This window comes from Drosophila pseudoobscura, chromosome X (genome assembly GCF_009870125.1).
Source record: "Drosophila pseudoobscura strain MV-25-SWS-2005 chromosome X, UCI_Dpse_MV25, whole genome shotgun sequence".
NCBI classification, from domain to species: domain Eukaryota; kingdom Metazoa; phylum Arthropoda; class Insecta; order Diptera; family Drosophilidae; genus Drosophila; species Drosophila pseudoobscura.
This window is the reverse complement of record NC_046683.1, coordinates 67760127-67787880: the sequence shown is the minus strand read 5'-3', so window position 1 is coordinate 67787880 and position 27754 is coordinate 67760127. Positions and strand designations below refer to the sequence as shown.

General features: G+C 43.5%; 1 protein-coding gene and 1 long non-coding RNA gene across 3 annotated transcripts in view; both read right to left on the bottom strand.

Annotated features, from left to right (window-relative positions):
* Positions 1–2452: 2452 nt before the first annotated feature.
* GluRIB (Glutamate receptor IB) overlaps positions 2453–27754 on the bottom strand; it is a 30150-nt gene continuing 4848 nt past the window's right edge. Inside the window, exons 2-17 of the mRNA XM_002134679.3 lie at positions 26749–27160; positions 25935–26087; positions 25610–25737; positions 24875–25004; positions 14341–14594; positions 14087–14251; positions 12708–13061; positions 12428–12529; positions 11808–12048; positions 11623–11717; positions 11350–11517; positions 8767–8881; positions 7410–7900; positions 5903–6147; positions 5303–5780; positions 2453–5184 (exon numbers count right to left, since the gene is read on the bottom strand). Of these exons, the coding sequence (XP_002134715.3) occupies positions 5074–5184; positions 5303–5780; positions 5903–6147; positions 7410–7900; positions 8767–8881; positions 11350–11517; positions 11623–11717; positions 11808–12048; positions 12428–12529; positions 12708–13061; positions 14087–14251; positions 14341–14594; positions 24875–25004; positions 25610–25737; positions 25935–26087; positions 26749–26902 (3384 nt within the window). The 5' untranslated portion in view covers positions 26903–27160 and the 3' untranslated portion in view covers positions 2453–5073. The remainder of the gene's footprint in view (positions 5185–5302; positions 5781–5902; positions 6148–7409; positions 7901–8766; positions 8882–11349; positions 11518–11622; positions 11718–11807; positions 12049–12427; positions 12530–12707; positions 13062–14086; positions 14252–14340; positions 14595–24874; positions 25005–25609; positions 25738–25934; positions 26088–26748; positions 27161–27754) is intronic.
* LOC26532293 (uncharacterized) lies at positions 21774–22742 on the bottom strand. Of its 2 annotated transcripts, XR_004469997.1 has the most exons (4): positions 22300–22742; positions 22192–22207; positions 22018–22099; positions 21774–21959 (listed from the first exon to the last, which is right to left on the bottom strand). It is a non-coding gene; the product is annotated as an uncharacterized lncRNA (long non-coding RNA). The 2 variants fall into 2 exon arrangements; XR_001453054.2 differs by having other exon boundaries at positions 22018–22207; positions 22300–22737.

The following is a 27754-nucleotide window of genomic DNA, read 5'->3' as shown; positions in this document are numbered from 1 at the left end:
GGGCGTGGAATGGCGTTTGGGCCATACCAGGAGTCAGAGTCGGCGGGCAATTGATTTGGCGTTTCCCTTTGATCGATTAGAGTCATCGAAGCAGCGCCCTTCGGCCCGGCTGCCTATTTACTTTTGCTATGAGAAATGGTCGTCGAGCCACTCCGAAATGTTTGCCATTTCATCACGAAACGCTCGAGTGGACTGCCCCTCGGACAGGGGGACTGTGTGGACGTAGTTTTCCACGTCCAGTGCACATTTGGGTCCTCATTTGTTTCTGTGGCACAAACAATTTGAATGGGAGGTAGGATTCTGAAAGTATTCAAAGTCTAGTCTTTAAGCTTGCAGCGACAGGAATAGGTTTTGGATACCTCAGTCCTACACAGCTATCTTTTGTCCCATCACCAGGATGCAGTTTCCCAAAAATTCCCAAAATGCAGCGATATGTAATATAAACGCAAATACATATGCATATTTATAATAAAATGTGGTTAATTGTGTAAAACATAACTGAAATTTTAATTAATAGCGTATTTTATGTACATTTTCTCGCATAAAACTCATTCTATGGCTAGTTTTTTGTTTTTTGGCTTCCTAATTTCCATTCACTCTCACAGAAAAAAAATACATTCTAGACTTTTTCCTTGGTGCATTTTCTGTACGTATTCACAACGAAAGCCGATGACTCCGTTGTTGCACACGCCGGAAGAAGAGACGTTACCGTGAGACCTGATGTTTTCTAACATCATTGATACTCACCCGCTCAACCTTAGGCGGATTTTTCTTGGGTTTTGATTTTTATGACGCCACTTTCTGCCTGTCCTTTTTCTTATTTGCTTATTGTCCTTAGCGTTGTGGGTTTCAAGGGAAAGGGATACTTAAGGTTCGACCCAACCCAACCATTTTGATAGTCATTCGCATTTGCCATTTTCCATTCCCATCGCTGCTTCCCTTCTGTGGGTTGGGAAAACAGTTAAAAATGTCGCTAATTTTATGACGGCGCAACTTTGGCACTTGTCAAATGAAAAATTTCATACCCCAAGGGCTACTTGGGGGACGGCTATGTGGGTGTGGGGGTCTGGGGTCTGGCCAAGTGGTTTTTATGCTAATGTGAACTGTGGGTGTGGATCTTTTCAGGTGGTCTTCAGTGGCCTCTAAGCAAACACGGGAGCCGCCATCCTTAAGCCAGTCGCCAGTCAACTGCGACTGTGACTGCGGCTGTGTCTGGTCCTGGTCTGCCTACTGTCGGGATGTTTTGTGTGTTAATTACTGCGGCGTGTGCAGGCACTTATGAATCATGACTTCCGTTTTGCCAGGCGGCAGCAGCAGCGGCAGCAGCAGCGGCAGCACCATTCCCCGCTTTCTAATTATGTTGCAATGGAGTTGGTTGTGGCAATGTGGCAGTGGTGTGGCACAAAGCAAACGGCAAGGCAAGGTAAGGCAAGGCAAGGCGACGGCAACAACAATTCAACCGCAAAGCATTTAGTTCATGTTGCACACGGAGCGGCACCCCCTGGAGAGCGTCCTGTAAATAGTTTACCCGAAATCAAGCAGCAGTATAAGGCCTAGCATGGTAGCAGGATGGATGCGGATGTGGATGTGGTAACTGCGAGTAGAGGTTGTAGAAGGCAGTGGGTGGATAGGCGGGTTGTCCATGGCCATGTGACTGCAGTGCCACACGGCAATCTCATAATAAAGGCATCTTTGCCTCTGTTTCTCTGCTTCTGCTGTGTGTGTGTTCTGTTGGCATCTTCTTAGTTGCCGCATGTGGCAAATGCGGTCGACCGTCAATTTGTGCAAATGCTTTCAGGCAAACGACAACTCAAGTCAGTGCGTGTTGCTGCTGTTGTTGTTACTCAACCAAATATGTCTTAATTCATTCGGATTAACAAATCGCTAGAGAGACAGAGAATGAAGACAGAAAAGGAATGAATGAATGAAAGCTACCATCCTTTTACTGGAATCCTGGAATTGTAGAATCCAACCCACCCCCCCCCCCCCCCCCCCCACCCACCAAACTGAAACAACGAAGCGTTTAAAATGTTTATTATATGCTCGTTTTATTTGCTTTGTGTTTTTGCCACTTTGTTTGCCTTCATTATGGCAGCACTCCACTCTCGCTTAATGTTCGGAGTAGTTTTCTTCACTTTCTGCCTGCCTGCCACTCTTTGTGGCAGGGCAGTTAAATGCAATACGATAACAATATGTTTGCTAAATATTAATAAATATATCAAATGTCACCACATGGGGCTACGACTGCTGCTTCCCATTTCCATTTGTTTTGTTGCTGTTTGCTATGGTAATATTTTACAAATAAAACTGAAATTTATACACACACACATTATTGCTAGATACTCGTGCATAATCACACGAGTACTTATGAGTCGTCTCAATTAAAACGGAAAAGTCTGCACGAATTTGTATGGTTTTCATCTTAGTGGCTATGATGTTTTAAAATTAATTGTTTTTATTTTTGATACCTTAATATCTTTTTCAATAGTCAAATTCGTGTCGATTGGGTTTGGGTTGGGTTTTTGGCTTTGTTTTTTTTTTAGTTTTTTGGGATTGGATTTATTATCTGATTTGATTCGTACTCCATTTCTATGGCTTTTATTTGCTTAGACACAGTTTTCACCATTTATATTTATAGGTATTTACTCTGGCATATATATATACTATACATACATATATATATCTCTTGGTAGAGTGCTTTCCTTTGCATTTTGCTATTGGATATTTATTTATGCACTTTAGCGGCCTTGTTTGATTTCAGTTTTTTGATTTTGTTTGTTTGATTAAATAACTAAAATTCGAGTTTAAATGCAATTCACCTGCAACGTTCGTCTCTTCTCTCGTGTTTTGTTTTTTTTTTTTGGCTCATAAAAGATTTATGCAACCCGAAAAATATCCAGAAATACATAAGAAAACGGCATACCATCTCGACTGAAGATGGTTCTCCACCACACACACACATACATGCAAACATACATATGTACATACATAAGTAAATTTGAGCTAACAACATTATAAATTCATAAATATTTTACATCAGTTATTAGTTATTTTTTTACTGTTTATATATGTTAGTTTTTTTAGTTGTTTTTGTTGTGTATTTTTTTAAATTTTTTTGGATAAACTTAGTACCATTTTTAATGTCTTTTGATATGACTTGATCATTTATTTTGTTTTTTTCATTTAATGGTAGTATCTCTGTATTTTGCCTTTTTCCACATAAAAAAAAATGCAGCTACAATAAGCGTTGATTTTTATACACTTACACTAGTAATACGACATTACGGCTAATGGCTATGGCTAAGCTATGGCTATGGCTACGACGTCTCCTTTTCGGATGCTCTCGGAAGTATGCGACTCTTGTTGTACGCTTGATTTTTCCCTACAATTTAAACATTATCTATCTTTTAGCCTGAACTTAAACCTAAACCTAATCCTAATAGTTGGTACCTACTTTTGCTCCTGCTCCTCCTGACTCTCCTGCCACTCTGGGGAAGTTTGGGATTATATATTAAAAAAATTCTCTGTGCAAAATCGCATTAATCGCTGCTAAAATCAATTTAAATTAAATAAAATCAAATAAAATACAAATTTAATTTAAGGCTAAGAAAAAGAAGATTCAATCTTGGTTAAGAGACTTTATATATATCTTTCTTAATTTCGCTCAGCCACAAATAAAAACGATCGCCTCTCCTTTTCTTACCAGAGCCTTCTCTCCCTCCTATGTAGTGACCGCAGTGACGAAGAAGAGGATACAAAGGGATTGCCCCGAATGCCCTATCGAATTGTGGAATATGGAGAAAAAGAACCATACATAACATAAATCTGTGTGCAAAATCATCCTCATTTTTTCATGCTGCTCTCTCAAATCAAATCAAACAGTTTCAAATTCAATTAAAATAAATTTAATTAAAATTCTGCTGTCTGGGCCATTCGTGGGATATTTTTTAATCGTTTTTTGCATTCATGGATTCAAACGATGGGCTTAAACTATTTTCTTTATTTAGCGCTAATTAATTTATTACAATATTTATGTAGGACCCCTCGCCGCCACCTCCCTTCGACACTTCGTCTTGTTTTCATTAGTTTTTTGTTGTGTGTGTGTTTTCTGTAATTTAATTATAAACAAATATGCGACTACAAATCCCGCAATGAAAAGAAAAACAACAACAAAAATATGAATGAAAATCCCTCCGTTTTGAGCCACTTAATATCGCGTGTCCCATTTTCCATATTTTATATATTTTTTTTCTGTTAGGTATTGAGAGAGTTTTGTGTGTGTGTGTGTGGGGGGCATGGCATATTTGTGTTCTTATTGTTTATTACTAAAAAAAAATATTAATCAGTCATTTGAATGCAATGAATTGCATTGCACTATGTGTATGGCCTATACGTGTATATATATACATATATGTATATGCATATGTATGTAACTGTACGAGAAGTATGTGTCATATCCGTACACAGATGAGAGCATACATTTTTTGAATATATTTATGGTTTTTTTCTTCTCCTACCCATTCACTCGCCCACCCTGCTTGCGGGTCACCAAATGTTAACAGTAATGCAATAATTTATACGCCCGACATTGCCTTTTGCTGACAGGCTAAAAGAATTTGCCAAATGATTACACAGCGGCCTTTAAACACACACACACACGCATGCACGAACATACGCATAAATATAGTGTTAGTGAAATTTATTGTGTAATGCGCTTTCGCACTTGTTTAAAGATTAATATCCGTATCGGACACTGACCCCCGACCACCCTCGACTGCCCGAAAGGATGCGGCTGTATCTCACTTAATAGCTACAGGCGAGAGGGAGTCCTTACTTGCCATAGGGATGCTGCTGCTGCTGCTGGTTGATGTCCGGCGAGTGGCGCATCAAAGTGGCGCTACCGCTGCCCGGCGATAGGCTACCCTCGTGGCTGCTATTGCAGCTGATTGCAGTAGGTGCCGCTCCCGCTCCTCCCATCATCTTTTCCGTGTCCTGGCGACTGTTGGCCATTATGCGGCGTATTGTGGGCGCGCAGGGTGTGCGTCAGAGGCGCGATTCCTGCGCGTGTTCATGTCAAACCTGGCCATGAGCATTCATGTGCAGGGCCTCGACGCCGCCATCGGCGCCCTGGTTCGATGAAAGCTGTGCGGGTGGATAATACTGCAACGAGGCGCAATTGAGATACTGTGCGTGGATTAGTAGACGTAATCACTGAGCGTTGCTGAATGTGCGTTAAAAATAGAAATAGAGAGAGAGAGAGAAAGAACCCCATTCCACATTTCTGTATTCACCCACTACTCACCCCGACGCGTCCATTGTCATAGTCGCGGCTCGCTTGGATAGTCAATTTCGCCTTCGAATGCATTGTGTCCGTCAGGGAACTTCTTTGATGTGTGGACGGCGGCATTACGCCCGGCACTCCCCCGCTATTCTGTCCATGCAGCATCATAGAGCCATTGGCCTTGCCCAGGCTGCCGCCGACGCCCATCGCACTGCCAATGGCAATGCCCATAGGACCATGCCCGTTGGAGCCGCCGCCGCCCGAGGAACGGCCATCCTTTCGACGGAAACAAAACTCTAGAATGGCCACCAGCACGGAGACTAGAAGGCCGCCAATCAATATGTAGAATATACCGGCCACATTGCTCAGCGAGAGTTCATTGTGCGAGGCCTCCTGGCCGTCCGTTTTGCATTCCGTTTTGTCGTACCACCATTTGTTGCGCAACTTGATCAGCTCGCCGTTCTCCTTGAGCGTTAGGACGGCCAGATTGATGGGATCCCTGTTGAATAGAGAATGTTCCGGTGCTCTTTTGTTAGATATGTGTGCCATTCCCCCTCTTAGATGTGGCATCAATTTCTGAAGCCCAGCCAGTCCCAATCCCATACCCCCTCAAATACTCACTTGAGGGCAGAGCCGAGCGGCGTGGCAATGCCAAATCCCTTTGTATCCAGATTGCGGCCCACTTTCATTGTGTCGCATGGCTCCCTGGCGTTTACATATTCATTTTTTGGCGACTCCACCAGCAAAGCATACTTGCCCTTGGAGGTGCGCACGCGTTTGATACCCTCGTCGTACGTATGCACAAAGACGTTCGGCCGGGAGTTCATATATTCCCACATTTTGTTGTGTAGTGCGATTTGGGAGCGCTGGCCATATGGAAAGAGATAGACAGAAAGGAAAAGTTGGGAACGGAGGGACAAAAAATGAAGGGAATCTCGGCACACACACTCCAGTACATATGAATGGAGGGACACCAGTAGAATTCGAGTAGAAAAGTTTAAGTGCAATGGTTCCTATTCATATGCTAATAGCTGTAGACTTCTTATGCATGACAGAGGGCAGCAGAAGAGGCTTTAAGTTTCTTTAAAAACATTCTCCAAATAAATATAGCAATAAACGAAACAAAAAACGGGAACGTTGTGAGTTGCTGCTATGACCGCAACTCTACATCTATACCCAATACATAGTCAGTATGGCTATATTCAGCGACAAAAAGGGGGTGCGAGAAAGACAGAAAATCGGTCAGAACGTGTCGTCGGGCGCTGCGTAGCCACTGCAAATCGAGTTGTTCCTTTTGGCTATACAAATTATCCGATCTGATCCAGATTCAGCAATCTGGTAGACATGATCACTCTCTATGATTGCGATTTTTATTTTTCTTATCTTCTAAATTGTGGATGCCACAGATTTTCGTCCGCTCGCTTCTAGCGATAGGCAAAGCCGACCATGAAACTAGTCTTTTAAAGAGAGACAGAGCGAGAAAGAATGAAATTGATCTGGCTCAGATCCAGCAGTCTAGACGGTATACTCATTCTCTACGATTCTGCCCGTCCGTCCCTATGAGCGCCCAGATCTCAGAGACAATAAGAGCTAGAGCAACCAAATTTGGTATCCACACTCCTGTGATATCGAACCTGCATAAGAGTATTTCAAAATTCGCCCACCCCTTTCCGCCCACCAAAGGTATATTTGTAGAGTTGCGGTCGCAGCAGCAACTCACATCGTTCACCCTCGTTTTTTTTTTTTGCTTTTCTTTTAGGGCGGATTAAAGATGAAGAGAAGGGTACCAAGTAGAGGTCGTAGACAAATTGCTTTTTATTCCTTTATTACTTTTTTCTGTTTTTGTCTATTGCAAATTAATCCTTATCTGAAAAGGCATCCCCAGCCAGCACGTCCGCCGGTCACAGATCACACATTTTAATGGATTTTTTTGTCTTTTGATTTGTGCGTGTGTGCGTCTGCTTCTGTGTGTGTGTGTGTGATTCTTTTTTGAGTGGGATGTGTGTGTGTCTTTTGTGAGGGTTACCAAAAATGAATTTGTCTTCTCCTCGATTGCTGCCACTCAATGAGGCACTCTTATTTGGAATGCCCATCCAGGCACAAGGATGGAAAGGTATGCTTCACTCACCCTAAAGAAATCCCAGGTGGAGCCATGCAACAGAGTGCCATACTGGACCTCCGTCTGCATGGCCAGGTCCTCAGCCGAATTAATCGGCGTCACCATGCGCTCGACGGTGAGGAATGCCGCCAGATTGGCTGTGTACGAGGAGATGAGTATCAAAGTGAAGAAGAACCAGGAGGCGGCCGCAATCCGCCCCGAAACGGAACGGGGCGACAGATCACATCCCTGCTGCATGAAGGCGGCCAATGAGAACCAGAAGCTGTTCCAAATGCTGAACTCATTCACTGCCGATGTCGATGACCCACTGGACACCGAAACGGAGGCAGAAGCAGCGGACGCGGAGATCGCCGCCTGCAGGGCAGCGGCACCGGCTGCCGACTGTGCCCCGGGTGTGGGCGGGCCGGGGGGCATGGCCGGCACTGCCATCGGTCCGGTTGCACCTCCAATGATGCCGGGCGGCTGCTGATTGGCAAGTTGTTCGTGATGTGCATGCGGATCTGTGTAAGTAGAGGAGGAGATGAATACGAGAGGCATATACAAAATGAAACCGCAGGCAGGGCAAACGGGTGCTTAAAGGAGGATGCAGGAGTACGTGCCCATGTCGACTGTCCAACTTTCAATCATTTCGTTTGGGATGCTTGGTTTTTTGCGCCTCTGCTCTAATTGATATGCAATCAAACCCATAGCCAAGTCCACCTCAAACCCTCCCCGGTTCAGTGTTCAGTCCACCATTTGCTTCAATTGCAAAGCCATTGAGTGCCACACAGAAAGCAATGATGACATTGCTGGCTCGCCCTGCCTTGCCTGATGTCTGATGCTGGATGCTGATTCTGCTTCTAGCATGGGCTTCCAGTCATGTCCTGCCATCTAGTCATGACAGGTTTTATTTTGCACTTGGTATATCCTTTCGGTTAGGATAAGGTTCCTACGTTTTGTCTATTCTCTCGCTTTTTACACTGCACGCTGACTGCATACCAAATTTTGTTTACTTTTCCCCGCCAAAATTACATTAAGGATGTGTTTTACAGGATATGCGACTAGTATATTGTTATGAGAGCACTGGACGGGGCTCTGTCTCTCCGTCCGTCCGTCTATCTTTCCATCTGTCCATATGCGGACATTTCGGACTTTTGATTGCCAGCATCCAAATTGGAATGGAAATAATTGAATTTCTGACGAAAATCAAATACAAATTGAATACATAAACAAGTTCAAATCGAAGTCCAAATTTTCCCAAAATTCAAACAGAAAGAAAACATGAAACTTATACGCATTTATTCGCCCTTTTTCTGCAGCAATCCTTCCTTTAATTTTTCCTTCCACTCGCTCACAGGTGTCCTGTAGAGAACACCTGTACACTCACCTGACGGCTGTGATTGTTGCGGCTGCTGTTGCACGAGACGCCATTCATGTGGCGAGAAGCGTGACACAAAAAACAGCACAATGCTCACTCCAATGTAGCTGAAGATGACGCTCACCTGTTGAAAAAAGAAACAACAAGAAACGGTAAAGATAAACCGGGAACATGAGATCCTTGTGGGCACGGGGGAAACATGAAGAGAGAGGCTGCCGCCTGGCTGCTGCCTGGCTATGTGTATGTGTGGTACCTTCTAATGATTTTTTTCATTAAATTTTCTTAACTAATTGAAGCGGAAGCGGAACGGGGCCAGGATGTTCCTAGGAAAATAACGAAACATTAACCTAATGGTGAGACGATGCTGGTGGGGGGCGTTTGAGGGGCAAGATAATGCCTGGCCCCAAGGACATTGACAGGAGAAGAGGCTCCAGGTTTTGTCTGGAGCAACTGTTGCCACTGTGTGGAATGAGGATGGCGAGGGAGGGGGAGGTGCCAGGGTGTCTGCCTGCTGTCAGCACCTGAATGGCTGCCATGGAAAAGCGCCTTCTTTTGTGTGCTGCCTGAAGGCGAAAGGTGTGTCCTTGTCGTTTTGTCGCTTCTGCTGCTGATGCTTTCATATGCCTCAATGGCATCACCACACAGCCAGCAGCACACAGACACATCCTTACGCCTACTCCTACTCGTACTACTCCTAAGGATTGTTCCTTCCTGCCTTTCAGGCTTGTATGAGGATATATCCTGTGCTGCTCCTTCCTTTCAGCTGCTGTTTGTGTGTGGCAGCAGCTAAAATGCTTCATTTAATTTATGATACATTTTTGTAAAAGACTTTTTTATTAGCTTGTTAACTTTTGCGCCTTTTTGCCGCTGCCTTTTGGCCCAAGCCCTTTCCCTTTGCCTTCTCTGATTTCCCCCCCGTTCCCCTCACACCATCTCTGGCTGAAAACTAATTTGCATTTGTAATTTTTTTTTAGCTCATGTCAAATTACGCATTTGCTTTCACTTTCACTCTCTTGCTCTCTGTGACTTTTATTAGCATTTAATTTTGCATTTGTCGCGCTGTCAACACGCTTTGACTCTTTTGAGATTTGCCTCTCCCTCCCGCCTCCTCCACCCCCAAATAAAAACAAAAATCCCTCCCGATAACCGCGAACACCATGGCAAAGCTACTGTGTCCCCTTTTAATACCCTGTACCCCTGTTGTCAGGGGTATGTTAAATTCATGTAGGCAACCACAAGCACAGAATCATACAGAATAATCATATCTAACAGATTCGCGAATCTGGTTTCAATAGAATCATTATTATTGCCGATATGAACATATGAAGTATCATTTGTTTCGTTGAACTCCATGCTCTGGGAACCCTTTTACTGCTAAAGAAAAGCTATTTTAGTGCATACTTTTAGGGCTGCCTTCGAAAATCGAATACAAGGTATCTTGGTGGCAAGTCGATACTGAGACTTTAAAGTTTTTTTTAAGAACAGTTTTTTATGTTGCGTAAATTTAAAAACCAGCATCGTGATAACAGCGCGTTAGGGAATGACGGCACTGAGCACAAAAACCTATCCCCAACTCGTAATTTGTTTAATTGTCAATCCGCTTGCCCCTCCGTCCACCTTCGAGCTCCAGCTAATATCGTTGCTGCCACTACTATCCTTCAAGCCTGGCTGCAACATAAACATAAACATCAACTAAATGCTCATACAAATTTGATGGGTTTGCCATTTATTTAAACAGCTCCTTCGAGCCAACATCTAAAACTTTGGACACGGAGGGAGACTAGCGTAAAATTTAAAACTTGACGGCCACGTAATTTTCGTGCCCCCTGCCCGTGTCCTGCCGCAAGCCCTGCTTAGGTCCTGCCACTTCCCACTGTTTATACGAGTAATGTAAGAGCAAAAACAAAAAAGGCAGTAGTAGTGGCAGTGGTAAAAGCACAAAAAACTTTGTCGTTTACTCTATTAAACTTTGAGGGGGGGGAGCATAGCATAGGAGAGCAGAGCAGCAGAAGAGCAGCTTACGTGGCGGCGGCTGCTGAAGCTCAAGTTGAAGCCCAGAAACCAGAAGAAATAAATATACAAGTCGCAAACTTTTGCAGGCCGCAAACTTTGTCCGAGGAGAAGGCCCCATCGCACGGCATAGCACGGAGAAAAACCGAGGGAGAAAAAGAATTGGCGGCGCAGAAATGAACGAAGAAATTGTTTAAAAAACTTTACTCATTTGTATGCAGGGCAATTTCTGCAACATTTTGACTCGTTACGCAAGTAAAAATAAACACATTCCACGAGCTGTTTGTGCCACATTGTAGTGGCATCAGCAGGACAGGAAATAATTAGAAATCTAAAGCCAAAAACAAGATGCGCTCGTAGAGGCGATGTTTTACTTTCAAATATCAATAGTTGCAAGTAAATCTTCATTACAACCAAAGGGACTATGATGCAAGGAACAAACAGCGTCCGCAAAGAGACTCCCGGCACTATCTTTTGGGACCATCCTTTGGTGCTTCCTTGCTGTGTGCAACGCATCGCTGAGCGCCAATGAAGCGGAGTGCAACAGGGAAGCAAGCAGTGGAGGAGCAGCCATATACGCACCCAAATTTCCTGTGATAAAGGATTCATGAAGCTGAACACTCCGGGCGTCTGCTTCACTGGCTTCTTAATCATGATTGAAATGCCCAGCGACATGAACGGCTTGCTAAAGTCGATGACACGTTCGCGTTCGGCGGTAATCGTCATGGCGGCAATCGCAATATCCGCTTCCTGCAACAGAACAGAACAGACCAGAACAGAAGTGGGAGGATGGAGATGGAGCCATCCAAGGAGATAGCGCCCCGCTGTCTGCCATCGTGTGGAGGAGGCACTTACCTTGCGCACCAGCTCCCCCACCATTCCATCCCATCCGCCGTGGGTCTTTGACTTCTCTGAACCGTAATTGCCATCCTTGACCAAACGGAGTTCATCTGCAGAGTAAACGGGGGTGAACAGAGGGGGTGGAGTGGTGGTGATTAAGCAGCTTGAGAGAGAGGGCCTCGTCTCGTGAATTTACTCACAATTAATGCCCAATTCCTTGGAGAGCAACTCGGCGAGATCCTTGCAATAGCCCTCGAAGCGTTCATTGCCGTGCAACTTCTCGCCAAAGGCCGCCTTCTTCAGCATTATGTACGGCTCCTCCAGTACAGTGGTCACTATGTATGTGCGATTCTTCTCAAACTCCACATGCGGACGCAAACGCACATACTTGGCATTCAGTGGCTGCAGGCCGGCATCGTCATTCCACTCGGCCACTTTTACCTGTGAACAAAAAAAAATAAGTTGAAAGTAGAGATGTAGAAGCCTTAAATATTGTGTCCGATCGTGTCCGATAGTACGCCTGCCGCGGAATATGGTTAAGCCAAAGCGTGGAACAGCATGCACGGAACCATTCGCATGGTTCAACAAGTTTGGTTGCGATAAAGCAGGTTCGATCAAAACTTCCGTTTTAAGACAATCTTGAGTGAATCGAAACTTGTTTCGAATCTCCTCTGCAACCATTAAATGCGGTTGTTGTTGCTGTTGTATCAAACCGTTTGACTCAAACTGAGAGTAAAGTAAATGATCGGGTGACTGATTGCAGCAACTCCTTTACGAATGATAAATAGATAGAGGAAGGGAGTGATAGAAATATACATACCATGGCACTGTTTACTGTCATCTCGACAACATGCAATGTGTAATTGATGCGTCTGCCGTCATCATTGAATTTGATGTCACCAGTAAGACCCTCGATTTCCACCTGCGGATAAAACAAGCGATGGAGAGAGAGAGAGAGAGAGAGAGAGAGAGAGATTAAAACATCTACATACATCTCTCTGTGTGGGTGTGTCTTTAATTGCTTTCGGTATCAATGTCGTTTCATCATCATCCACATCTACATCTCCATCATCATCATCCTCAACCTCTCTAACGCTCACCTTTCTCAAATAACGCGATATTTTATCACCATGCTCCCAGGCATTCACCCAACCCTTCGCCGTATTACAGTCCAATGCTCGCGACGACGTGGAGGCACCATTGGATCCAGAATCGATGCCACCAGCACCGCCGCCGCCACCTCCACCACCGCTGTGGGTACTGCTATTGGCATTATTGCTGTTGTAATTGTTGTAACCATCGCTGGACGTCGAAGCAGCGGCCTGGGCTACCATTAGATTCTGGCTGCGACGCTGCTGCACATTGTTCCTGAATTGATCCGGTTTCTTGCGCAGGATTTTATTGAACGCCTCGACCAGAACGAACACAGCATCGTACATGAGAGCAGCCTGGGCCTAGAAGAGAGTTAGTACAGGGTTGTTGAAAGGGGAAGGTGTTTTATGATTTAATGAGTGCATTAAACGGTGTTATTCACAATTTTCCCGACCATTGCCCTGTGCAGAGCATCCAGCAGGCTTCAAACCAAACCCATATTTCGCCTTGTTTATTCCATCACGCTGGGCTCGCTCCCACCGGGTGTTAAGGTTTAGCGGTGATCTAAGAAACGTGTTGCATATTAAAACCCCGACTTTAATTTAATATTTAATCACTGGCAGTGTTCTTAAAGTGAATTCTCGGTAAACAGATACTGAGAATCCGAAAGAATGAGAGACTGAGAGAAACGGAATGCTGCCACACAAAGGCTTTAATGTGAATTTCCCCCCTAAGCATACAGTCAAGTCAAATAAACATGGTCAAAAGAGAGCAGCAGCCAGAGCAGTGGCTCTGAAGCGTGATACGGCGATGGAATGAGAGGACTGTGTCGTCCAGTGGATGGCTGTCTGCCTGACTGCCCCATGCGGCTCGGTCCGTGCAGCAGCAGACCAACATTTAAGCGCCACAAAGTGAAATCTTTGTCAACAAGGATAATGCCAAGGAAATACAAATATAAACAGCCAGCGCAAACGCAAACTAAACCAAAACGCAGCCTCTTCTCTGCTCTCTATTTCTGTGTGTGTGTGTGTGTGTGTGTGTGTGCATGTGTATCTGTGTGACTATGCCAACAATGACAAGGACAACGGAACAGCAAGGACACATGTGCCTTTGACTGCAAGTCCTGCCCCTCAACTAAAAGTGAAATCTGCTGCTATTTGACTACACCGAACAGAACAGAGAGAGAGAAAGAGAGGTACACAAACAGACAGGCAGCGCAGAGCAAGCGACAAAGCGCCGCAAACTAGATGCTGCTATATGGCTATGCCCCTTCCGGATGCAAACATTAAATCCCCCAGCAAATATTTAACAACCCCGTACTGTACTGTACCCCTACTGTACTGTACTCCTGCCATGGTCATGGGTGTGTCCCATGTGTCCCTCTTACCGAAATCGATTCACGGCCAGCCCCCACACTCATCTGTGGGTCCAGTCGCTTCCAACTGTCGTAGAAATCGCGCACCAGCCGCCGATTGGTATCCACAATGCGAAAGCCCGTAATGTTAATGGCCCCAAATTCGATTATCTCACTCTCCCAGCGATCGTCCATGACCTGCAAATGGAGACAATAGAAATAAGTTTCGGTGTTTTTGGGTCAGAGTGCATGGGAGATGGGGGATGGAAATGTGGCATGCAACTTACCAAACCACTCAGCAAATAGTGATAGGTGCGACGTCCCAAGCGCAAATCGCGCACATGCTGGATAAGTATTTGTTTGGCCATTTCCGTGGGACAGTCGAGGACGATGTGCTTGCTAGTGAAGCGTCCGAGTTGCTCCAGCGTGTGCAGGAACTCTATGGCCATGCTGACATTGGATATGCGCTTGACCAGCTCCACTTGAAAGGACTCGTTACCGGGCTTCAGGCCCTGATAAATTTGCTGCAGGCGCAGGAGGCCTGCGAATGGAGAAGGGTGTGTGCGTGTGTGCGTGTGTGCGTGTAAGTGTGATCCTGTTAATTAACTGAGTTTTCGGCGGGCAGGAAGGAGGGGCACAGTCGCTCACAGATCCAATGCGATGCATGCATACATTAGGAAAAGGCACACAAATTACAACCATCAACAGTTTTGCGAGTCGTTAGCCACTGCTGAAAAGGAATGAGCCCCATGCCTCCCATGCCCCTCGGGGCAGGCGCCCTCGCCTCTCGCTCGACCGAGGAGTATCCCTTATAAACAATGCAAACATTTGCAACTCTTACAGATAGACAGGAAATCTTCAGGGGGAGACAGGGATGGGTTGGGGTGGATAGATGGATAGACAAAGGGCTATACTGCACAGTCCAATCCACCCGACAAACAATCAAATTCGAAAAGAAATTAAATTTTTGTATTTCCAGAAAATCCCAACGTTTAAAGGAGTTAAATTGTTCGCAGAATATTTTGTGTACTCCTTAAGCGACTTGATAATAGATTTTTATAGTAAAGTACACTCACTCTCTTACATAGCTGTTTAGCGTACACTCAGAGAAAATTAATTTAATATTCGGTTTTAAATACAATAGTTGTGAAATTATATAGAACTCTCTTTGATTTAAGTGTGATTTTAAGTGATTTAAGTGAAGTGTATTACAAGCATTTTTATTATTATGATTAATTTTTAGTTTAATATATATAATATACATATTTTTTAATATACACACGTCGGCATAAGTATTTTGACAAAGCTCTACGCAACATTTAGCGTTGAATTTTGACGAATTGCTACGTGTTACAGCTCTCTTATCTGATTTACCGCTAACTACATGAATGCAAAAAGTATATTGCAAATTATCTTCGTAGTTGTATTTTGCGTTTTGTTAATATGCTTCTTATTCTCGTTCGTAATCTGATTTTGGCTGGACAAAAGTATTTTGTCAGAACTTCAATTAATTTACATTGATCTGCTGTCGATAGAAAGCGAAACCATTATTACGGATTATCTCAGTTTAGAGATTGTAAATGCTGATAAAAATTGTTTTCGTTCAATAATTTGTGAAATATGAGTAACCGAAAGGAATTCAGTGAATCTCTTAAAAATGAAATAATAGTGAAGTTCAACTCTGGTATTTCAGTGCAAAATATCAGTAGATTATAGTATATTTCACGTCAGACAAACTGCTATAAAAAAACAAATTTAAAAAAAACCAACACTGCTAAAAACGCTACACGTTGTGGCAGACCACGAAAGAAAACTGCCAAGGTAGACACTTTTAGTTTGCGGCAATTTAAGCAGGATGTCTTGAAAACTCCTCGATCGGTTGCCAATGACTTGAAGGAAACAGGAAATTTTGATGTCAGCGAACGGACAATACGTAGAGGTCTTAAGGAAACTGATTTTTGAACATATATTATCAGAGCTATAGTGCAAATAACACAGCGCAATAATTTAAAGCGCCTTGAGTTTGCCAAAAAATTAATCGGCAAATAATTTTAATTTTGGAAAAATTTTTTATTGAGCGATGCAAGTGCTTTTCAGTTTCACGGCTCAAAAAAAAATTGTTTTCGTAAGAAACCTAAAAGAACGTCGCAAAAAAGTGGCACCTATATGTGTAAGAGCGATCCATGGAGGTGGGACCATAATGTTGTATGGATGCGTCGCCTACAACGGCTCGCGAAATTTAGTTCCTGTTGATGGTAGCATGAATAAAGACAAATATTTGGAAGTGCTAAACATTCACGCTTTCTCCTCTGGAGGTAATTTTATTGGGGAGTCCTTTACCTTTAAAGAGGACAATGCCCCGTGTCATAAAGCTAAAGTCGTTACCCAATTCTTGAAGGACATTGGGGTTAATACTTTGGACTAGCCGCCCCAGAGCAAAGACTTAAACATTACCGAGAATCTCTGGTCTTCTATAAAAAGAAACCGGACTCCAAATTTGACAAGGAACCGTAAGAATATAATCTGAGAGGTGAAATCACTCTGGAGAGAAATTCTGCTGGCTTATATCCACAGCTTAGTAGAGTCAGTTCCGAGACGTCTGCAAAAGGTGATAGAGGCAAAGGGAGGATATATATTTTACTGATTCATCATATAAAGTTAGTTCGTTCCATTAGTTTTTTTTTTTTTTTACATTTTATAAAATGTCAAAATACTTATGCCACCGTCTGTTTGGGAATAATTAATTTTCATTTCACAATAAACCCACTTATCATACTTTTTTTACATATTGTTAATAGCTTAATATAATACCTATCTACGATAAATAAATATAGATTCTACTTTGAAAAAAAAAGAAGTTACAACCGAATATGTTGTGCATAATTTTTGTCAAAATACTTATGCCGATGTGTGTATACATATACATATATATTAACTTTTTTAATCTACTTAAAAATCAATTTAAAATAAACATAATAATATATAAATATGTGCACAATATATTTTAAATAAGAAATATAAACTTTTTTTAAATAAGAAATGTGTTTAATTTAAATATAAAATATATATCAATCAAATATGTATTTTCATATTTTGTCTCTCAGTGAACATTCTTCACAGAACATTCAGTTTTCCTTGTCTCCTGGGCATTGGCATTTGCTTTGGTCGAAAAATAGGCCATAGACACAGACACTGACCCACAAAACATCCATATGCACAAGGGCTGATACCCATCATACACCTGACCCCTTGCCCTTTTGTGTGCACAACAAAAGCCAAAGGAGCAAAATCAGTTTCAATTTGAAATTTACCGAAAACGGATACAAAGATATCCAAAGATATACAATGTACATTCCCTCTGCACATGGTCCAACAGATACTCAGGGACATGGCTTTGTTTTTGGGTTTCGGGCAGGGCAGGGCATGGCCAGGCCAAGTTTCATTTTCTTGCTCCCCACACCCGGCTATCATCCTTCTAGGGCATGGAATTATCAGCACTGTTGTCCTGCCTGCCTGGCAGCCATCGTTTGTGCCACATCGTTGTGTGTGATATGCGCATGAGATTCCTCTGCGAGTGCAATTTGCATTTGTGTTTATTGAGTTATGGCTGCAACTAACTGCCGCTTCGCCCATCCCAATTCCATGCCTCATGCCTATGCCGCATGCCCATGCCCCATAGCTCCCATGCAGCCAGCTTTCATTCGCACTTAAAACGAGATGGTAGAACCCCAGGCCCTGTGGCACTAGTCAAAGCTCAACGACTCGATGCGCCTGGGTCTGAGATGGAGCGATGGAGATGGAGGGAGATGGAGAGACGGAGACGCACACAAGCCCAACGGAGAGACAGACAGATGATTTGTATTACAGCAGCTACGCAGCAAACAAAAGGAAAAGAAAAATGTAGTAGTAGTAAAAAGCAAAGAGGAGCAGGCGCTGGAGAAGGAGCTGAGAAAACTGAGGAGCAGAAGACAGGAAAAATCTCTGACTTGCTTTCTCTCCTCCACTGAATGTCGCATGAGACATGGCATGGCGCTGGCTGCAGCTTCGAATGCGCCTTCAATTTATGTTTGCGGATAAAATGGGATTTGCTTTTTGCTTCTGGGCTTCTGGCTGGATTTTTGATTTAGACATTGTCGGTGGCATGCCCCCGCTCGAACGCCCCAGAGTGACAGAGTGTGAGAGAGAAGGAGAGAGGGAGAAAGAGATAGGAAGAGTACTCAATACATTTCCAATTTGTTGTTGCTTTGATTTGCACTACGTATGTATATGTAAGAGGCGGAGGTTTTTGGTTCAAGTTTTGTTCTTCTTCTTTTGATAGCGACGGCATGGCGGTATATATGTACATATGTACATATATATGTATTTATGTGCATACATATGTCAAAGTTCAAGGGTATGCTAAGGGTATAAAAATGCTTAGAAATAGCCTCAGAGGCTATTTAAAAAAATACTCAAAATTCGATTTGTGGTGAATATGGATGGTGTGTAACGTCCAAAAGAAATCGTTTCCGACCCCACAAAGTGTATATATTCTGGATCAGCATCAGCCGAGTCTATTGAGCCCTGTCTGTCTGTCCGTCCGTCCGTCTGTCCGTCTATCCGTCCCTACCAGCGTCTAGTGCTCAAAAACCATAAGAGCTAGAGCAACGAAATTTTGTATCCGGACTTCTGTGATATGTCACTGTTACAAGTATATTTAAAAACTTCGCCCAGCCCACTTCCGAGCTAGTCTTACTCCATTGATCACCTGATTGAGGGAGAGAGAGAAAGCTGGTATGCTCTCTCTCGATGGAGTAACGGCCGTACATTTCCCATTTATTTTAGTGGTTATTTTTTTGTGAAGTTTGAAGAGAATTAGCGAACGTATAGCGACATCTGAGGCTAGCGATGGCAGTGCTTTCAGGAGTGCTGTTGAATATGCGTATGTGAGGCAGAAAAAGATATTTTTGCGAGAGATGGCGATAGATATCGGGTAAATATAGCATTAAATCTCATCTGTTGTATGTGGCATATGCGTGCGTGGGGCTACAAACAGATTGAAATATTGAATTATAATCTTTAGGACTTTCAACTGCAAGACCTAAAGAATTCTTGCTCTCATTGGGGACTTTGGGTATCAAAAATGTCTTGAATAAAAAATGAAATTTTGTTTCCGTGTCTCTCTCTCTCCCTCTCTCTGTGTGTGTGTTTCTGTGGAGATGTGTGCGTGGCCATTTTTTGCTGTGCTGTTTTCTCGTTGTGCAATAAATTTTCTGCCTTGCCTTTTATACAATTTCATTTGCTGCCACTTCCTTTTCCTCTCTCCTCCTCTCTCCCTATTTTGACATTCGCTTCCATTCGCTTGGCTTGTGTTTGGATTTGATTTTCGGTTGTTTTTTTCGATTTCGAGATTTGCCGCTTGGATTTGGAGTGGTATCGTATCCAATGTGCGTGTGTGTTTGTTTGTGTGAGTGTTAGTGTTGTGTATCTATGTGCATGAATCGGAAAATCGAAAGTGTAATTGAAGAGCATGCGGTGCTGCGGCGGTGGCGGCGGTGGCGGCGGCAACCGAGGATTTTGTTTTATTTCATTTTTGATATGAAAACATTTTTGTGGCTCACCCCGTGGCATAGAATACGAGTACCCCGGCCCGCCCCATCCCGCCTCGTCCCGCCTCTCCCCTCTCTGCCTTTACCACTCTTTGAATCCACATCCGCTTTCTCATATGTATCTGTGTGTGTGTGTGTTTCCGTTGATTTTGTATTGTTTTATTTCAAGGCTGTGGCCGGTTTAGGGGGATTCCTCTTTCATTTTCGTTTATGTAACGAATTTAATTTACAATTATATTTATATATACATTTTTTTTTTGTGTTGAGGGCTTTTTGGAGCCGAAATCCAATTTATTTCGAGAACAGAAAACGAATTGAAAATTGAATTTAACAAAAATGGCCAAGAGACCAAAGATGCAGCAGTGCCTGCCTGTCGCCACTATTCCAGCTTTTATCTCTCCAGAGGCTATGCAAATCTGTCAACAGCCACGCCCACGTCCCACGCACGCATATACATATATAGCTCTAGTTGAGTGGGGCTCAACTATCACTTAGAAACGCACACACCCACAGATATGCGAAAGGCAAACAAGACAATTTGTTATGTTAAACAAAAGTTAGTTTTGCGGAAATGAAGTTTTCCTGCCTTCGGTAGCGACACCATCAAGCAGGAGATGCAAAAGATACATAGATACAAAGGAGCGAGAGGGAGATACAGATTGTGGACACATCACACATCAGATATGTCTATATGTATGTATGTATGTATATATGTACGATAGTTAACAAGTAAGACATTTTACCACGCATATTTTATTTTATGCAGAAACTGAGGGGCAAAAGAAGATATAAACAAATGTAATTATTATAAGGAAGTTCTTTCACCCCCTCACAGTGCCAGTCTGCTTCTTTCGCACCATTGATATTTCTGGACAAAGTAATAGAAGAAAATGATTTCCTGGAAAGGAAATTGAAGGGAATGCTCACGCTCTCTCGTTCGTCTTCAAACGAATAATTTACAAAATGAACCCATTAATTTATGCATTAAATCGCTTCAACTTGATCTACTGCTGCCCTCCGTAATTAGGATACCAAAAAAAAAAAGCAAAACAGAAAAAATTCCTGGGCTTTAAGTGCCACGCCCTAATTTGGCAGCTTGTTAGGGCTTGAGTTTTTATACTGCTGACCTGCCTGCCTGCTGCTCGTTGTGCTATCAAAAACTTTGCTGCTTTAATTACTTACAAAATGCGTCCTGTACGTCCGGCGTCCTCGTCGGCCCCATTCGGTTACGGGGAAAATTATGCTGACAAGCTCAAAGGCTTTGCGCATATGTTTTCAATGGCCTCGCAACAGGAACAGGAGACTGCGAGTTTCAGGGGGAGGGGGCCCCAGGCAGCATTAAAAGTATCAAATAACATGAAAGTGAAAGCGCAGTAAACCCCATAATGGTTAAATTAATGGCAGTCTTGCTGGAATGGCAGCAGTAGCGGAAGTAGGGGCAGGAGCAGTAGTAGCAGGTTGAGCAAAAACACCGACAATAGCAGGAGCAGGAGTACCCCGAATGAACGGAACGGTGTGGAGCAGTAGCCACATTTTGGGCCATTGTCTTAACGAAATTTGCGCTGCCATTTGACGCAGTTTATGCAAATTTCAGCCAGTGATTTAAATTATGTAGTACATTCTCATTCCTTTCCACGTTTTTTCTCTCTCTCTCTCTCTTTCTCTGTCTACGTGGCCAAAGTGCCATGAGCCATCAACGTTTGCTTATTATTCATGATGTCCCTCAGCCGCTCTCTATCTACAGATTCGTTTCAGATTTTTATATGCATACAAACCTCTCAAATCGAAGATACATATGTATTTGATTGTCTTTCTGGAATGGGTTGCAGTAGGGAAAGAAGACAATCAAATCTTTCATCTATAAATGAAATCATTTACATAATTCTGCAGTTAAGGGTTTTGTGGGGGGTCGGTCGCTTTTGGGTCATTGATTAGCAGCCAGATGGGCGGGAGGGTACCTGTTGGGGGCGGGAGAGGGTGTGTCTTTAATAAACCATATTGAGGGCGGGCCTAGTGGCTGCCTTTGCTGCCGACTGCTAACGTATTCATTGCAACATGACCTTAACATCGCCAGCGACAGCGACACACAGCAATCTCACGCACAATTCTGTAGCTGTATCTGTAAACGTAACTGTAACTGTATGGAATGTTTATTTTTTTCTCGCCCAGCCCCCTGTAATAAATTTCATTTCACAGGCAAGTCAATGTGCTGTTAACACGGCAATGGGGAGACACGCCTACATTTCGATTTTTTGCTTCGCATTTCTTCTCCTTTTATTCCTCCGAACATCTGTACATTCCTTCTTCATTTTCGGCATCTGGAAGGACGCACACACGTGCTGTGGAGTGTATAGTGAAAGTATGTGTCTTACTTACACATTTACTTTCATTGCAGACCGTTGATTGTATGCTTTTTCCATATTGAAAGATGAAACAGGGGAGGATGATCCAGCAGTTGCTTGGGTTGGATGGAAATTGTGCGTTTCCCCAGCGGAAATAATATTCTCCATATAGTATAATAGATACATATGTACATATATTTGTACATACCTATGTATACTAAAAACTACAAAAAGCAATAATTTAATGTTTAACAAACCAAAAAATACACCATAGGAAAAACAAAGAAAGGGAGTCAAAATCTAGCTGGAAACTGACCGAAAGTGAAACTGAAGAAATCGCACCTCCATCGTACGTACGTACTTAATGTCATTTGTTCTTGTGCTTCTGGGACGTGCAAATACTTTGCAATTCATTTGCAAATCGTCGCTTTTTGCGACGATGCGATGTCGATGTCTAGTCTATGGGAAAATTTGCTTATACACGTACATATTCACATATGTATGTACTTTGACTCATTTGACATTTAATTGAAAGGAAGCAGGACAGCTGCTGCTATGAACAGTTAGAAATATCAAGCGGTTCATTTACATGCGGAATGAAAATAAGTCGGCTTAAGTCTACTTTGCTGCGTAGCTTCTATGTCTTTATTTTGATCTTCTTATTGCATTTTAGAGAAGATTTAAAAAGAGAGAGAGAAACAGATGCGCTCTGTTTTTTCTTATCTCGTTTATCTCAGTTTCGGCCGCCACTTAACGGTGACTGGTCTCTGTCTTTATTTCGATAACTATACATTTTGGCTTAACGATTCTACAAGCAATCTACTAATCTCTTGCTCTAATCGCTCTCTCTGATTGCAAACTGTCTCAGATACATGCAGAATGGCCATGGGTGAGGGCTTTAGGTGAAATTCGAATAGCCTCAGGCGGCACAAGAGATTTTTATTGAACACAAACATTCGTACGATATATGTATAGATAGATATGTATGTATATACATATACAATATATACAATATATTATAATGTACCATAGCTGGAGGCTAGCTCATGTTGGAATTTTTTGGGTGTCGGGCATCCGGGGCAAATACAATAATTTCACAGCTAAAAGGAAAATATGTGTATGTAAGCAGCAGCCAATTTCTTGGCCAAGTCGTAAATACAAGTCCGGGAATAAACTTATAAGCTCCTCCCCCATCTGCCACTGACCCTGCCGTCCAAAAGGCCCGGCGAAACCCATAACGAAATATTGTTTGTGTTTTTGCATTGATTGTTGTTTCTGCTGCTGCCGATGCCGCTCTTGCCTGTTGTACAAACCGCTCGAGAAATTGTATCTAAAGCTTTGGCCATTGGCCATAAATAGTTCTCTCTTTCTCTATTTCCATGTAATAAGCTTGTTGGCGCTTCGAATAAACAAAAGATGAAGAAGAAGCCATTTTCAATGGGAGCCCCCAAAAGTCCGTTAACTGGGCGGAAGACCAAGGGCGACCGGTACGCACTAGACTTTGGGCCAGAAGTTGCCCTCTGCCATTCCAATCCATTCGGAACCCTGACCCTGGCTCCTGGCGGCGAACATGGCCATAAACTAAAAAGAAAAATAGAAAACGGCTGAACGAATTTTGAAGAAGAAGAAACATAACCATGGGCCTTGCGCCTAGGAAATTTGATGGAATTGTCAAATATTAATTGAGGATTCGCTGGGAAACCAGTGAGGGGTAGGAGGCGGGGAGGGAGAGAGGGATTTGTGAATCAAAATTGACTTGCCATCCAAGAAGTCAGAGAATTATTAGAATTATGTGCATGTGGAATGTGGAATTGATTGAGTGGCAGTACACACAAACACTTGGCTCACAGACACACAATCAGACAGACAGACAGACAGAGGGGTGAATGAGAGATTAACACAAAGACACACACACACACAAACACACAAACATACACACACACTGGAGAGACGACTCAACTGGCGCGCCATGGCGCTCTGGCTCTGGATCTGTCTCTGTGGCCTGTCTGTCGCTTGAATTGATTGAGTGCTGGCCTGTTGGCGCGACCGCAGAAAAAAAAGATTTTCACGTGGCATTCATTAATAATAATAATGCAGGCGCCCCAGACACTAACAGTTTGTCCGGACGGATGGCGTGTCCTTTCTGTCTGTCTGTCCCCCTCCCAGCTCTTTCTGTCTCTCCCTCTCGTCCTGTCCATCCGCTGGCTGCCTCCATTGGCCACATAAACCAATTGTCTGACTGCCAATGGCGCATCATGTCAGCGGAGTCGACAAGGAGCATCAAGGAGGGAGCAAGGAGTTCAGGGGTTCAGGGGTCGGCTCCGGGGGTCTGCTCTGTCATTAAACTTTATTTATGCAGCGAGCAAATGGAAAATGCTTGCAGAAACTTATAACAAAAGTAAATTTACAAAACAGGGAGAAAACCAAGGGGAGAGACAGAAACTGAGAGAGAGAGGGGGGAAGAGTGAGTTGCTCCTTTAAGTAGTTTGCATAGAATGGGGGTAAAATTATTATTGACTCCATTGGGGGTACGTTTCCGCTTTCATTTCCCTTTTTCTTCACTTTAATATACATATTTGTATACCCTGTAGTAGGTATATTAAATAGAAGTAACAGCTAGAAGACGACATTCCCAAAACTATTTAGTGTGTATTTTTAATAACTGAAATTGCAGTATCGTATAGAGTAATTGTATCTCTGAGATTCGGGAATCTTGTTTCAATCGGATCATTATTCTAGCCGGAATACTCAAAATAAAAGATATTTGGCTCTGAACACCTGGACTTTTCAAACAAGCTCTTTTGCAGTGCAGACTTTTGGAGATATATGCATAATGAGTACTAGGTATCTATCGTGTCGAGGCACGTGTGCTTCTACGTTCTTCTACTTACCATCGTGTGAATCGTATAGATAAATTATCTTGCGCCAGCCATAAAATTGTATGGTATCAATGATTGCCTGATGGTAATCCGGTCGCATGCTGAGGGCAAAGTCGAGAAAGCCAGACGATGGCGTAAGCACCTAAAAACGCGAAAATTATGGAAAGCAGACAACAGAATAAAGCAGAGCAAAGGGAGAGAGGAGAGGAGAAGGAGAAATAGAGTTAGTGAACATGAATCATTATTGAGTGCTCATTGTTTTGTTCGTTGCTCTGCTGCTTTTTGGGGCTCGTTTTAGGGGCATTTGTCTGCTTGATTTATAGGCTCTTGGTTTTGACCACGGCCTAAGCGAGGCGCCCAAAGGCTGTGTGTGTGCGTGAGTGTGTGAATGTGTTTGTGTGTGTGTGTTTTATAAATTTTTAAAGCGCACACGGGCGGCAGGACATCATTAGAAACAAGTGGGGCTATGGCTGCACGGCTCTACGGCTCTACAGTGGCTCCTATAATGATTTGTACCAGTGAGGCTCATAAATTTGAGACCTGGGATTCCGACACCCCTCTCGTGTGTATGTGTGAATTTGTGTGTGGATGTGTGGGTGTGTTTGGGGATTTTCAATGCTCCAAAATTTATTTTGCAAGATTCAACCGTGCATATGATTAATATTTCATATTTAAAAAGGCAAACGACCTTGGACATGTCGTTCTGTCACCCTGTCGCTTTCTCTTTAATATTTATTAATGTCTTACCTTCTCGGGGAACCAGGGCGTGACGAAGGGCATCTGAAAGGTATTCGAATAGGAGTGCAGGGTGTCAAAAGAGTCCGGGGAGACGGCCCCCAGCATTGAGTAGACGCCCCTCGAGAATTGATTGCAAACTGCACAGAAAGAGAAAGATACAACAGAAATAGAGAGCAAAATATACAAATTGACGATGAACGATTGCTATTAAAAAATGAGCATAATTTGTTCGACAATTTTCAGGCATAACGAGATCTTTCTATAGATTTTTCTATCCGTAATATTCATAAATGATTCGAACTTTATCCACTCATCCATTCGGCGGAATACTCACTAAGTCGCGATAGTTTGAAGGCATCCGCTGTGTTGATCACATCCACATAGGCCTGCAGCTCGAATCTTCTGGAGGAGACATTTAAATTGTGATTGAGCATCGCATACTTGAAGGCCGATTGCACCTCATCCGTTCCCTGCTCAAAAATGGCACCTGTTACCGTCACGCGAAGTTTGTGAGAGAGAGAAACATGCAGAAAGATGGTTGTTAAAATTGTTGTGTTTTTTTTGGTAAAAGTTTTTGGGGGCAAGGTAGGGCATCGAAATTGTCAATTAAGTTCAAAGCAAAAAGGCACTTTAAACTTTTGTAATTGCTTGTGCTTCAGCGAGATGCGAAATTTGTTGCTGCCTGCCTGTTCTGCCACAATCTCCAGTGACTGTTGATGCCTGCCCTGCCACAATCTTCACCGTCTAATGCTGCTGCTTTTAAGTGACAGGCAAGCGGCGTCTCTGCAGCAAAACGCTAATAGGCGTGGCGTTTCAGTTTTCAAAAGAAATACCAAAAGATATTCTCAAATGAAACTGAATATGGGGCTGCAAAAGCATCACAAAGAGAGAGATTTTTCCGAGGCAGAAACTTTATTTGTTTCAGCCGCAACTGCCACGGGGGTCTGGGCTTGCTGCTGAAGGGTTAGAAAGTAAACGAGAACCAGGACTAGAACTAAAAGCAGAAGGCACACAGCTTTGTGTAGGAGAGGGCAGGGGGCCCGATAGAGCATTGTAAGACATTGTAGCGTAAGGCAGGGTTTCCTGTCAAATGCATTGTGGGGTGCGATAGGGGTGGGGTAGGGATATAATGGTTTACACTCTCTCACCTAATGGGATTTTCTCGGTTAATGATGGCTGTGCGCTGACTCCTCCAATTCCTGCTCCTCTACTGCTGCTGTGGCTGCTGCTGCTGCCTTGGCTCCATGTTAGCCATAATAAAAAGCTTGGCCAAAGGCAGCTCAACTTTAAGCCGTGGCGCATTTTGCAGCCGTCTGTTTAGATGTGCCCCTCCTTGTTGTTGCTTGCTGCTGTCCTGCCCCTTATTGTTGCCTGCCTTCCTGCTCACTGCCTATGGCCAGAGTCTTCCGCTATTTCGGGTTCTACTGGTTCTTCTTGCTTTTGCCTAATTTCTGTTGTTGCTGCACTAAGTTGCTGTTGCTGCTACTGTCGTCGCTGGAATTTTTGATCCTTTTGCTGCTGCTGCTGCTGCTGCTGCGGCATTTGCCGAGTTTGGGTTCTCTGGAAGGAAATCAGAGAGAGAGAGAGAGAGAGTGAGAAATACTCATATATTATAAGTGTAGATTTTCAACAGGTGGAAGGTATGTTAATCATGGAAATTATGTGTTCTCCAAGAGTAGGTCCTCTTACTGGCATGCGAGTGTCCCTGTTTATTGGTTAAAATTAGGGGCAGTCATGGTGGGGCGGGGGGGCACGTGTTGACTTGCACGTGTCTTCGCCACCTGGCAGCACAATGGGAAACAGTCGCCGCACAGCCGTACTTTCTGCTGATGCGAGCACCATTTATGTGTGTGCTGCCACGCTGCCAGTCCCCTGTGCGACTGTTTTAGTGTGTGTGCGAGTGTGTGTGTGTTCAGTGAACTTTATGCAAATATGCCACACACACTCAGCCTATATGCAGGCGTGTGTGTACGTGTGGCATTCAACTCGCGGGATCTTTCTCTGTCTCTGTCTCTTTCTTTGTCCCTTTCTCTGGTTTTGTGTCGCGTGTGGAGTGTGTCACCGTGCCAGCGAGCAGCAGCAGCAGCTTGTGTCCCTTATTGTTGCCTCTGCCCCGTGTGCACTGTGTTTTACCTCTCACCTGCGCCCCCCCAC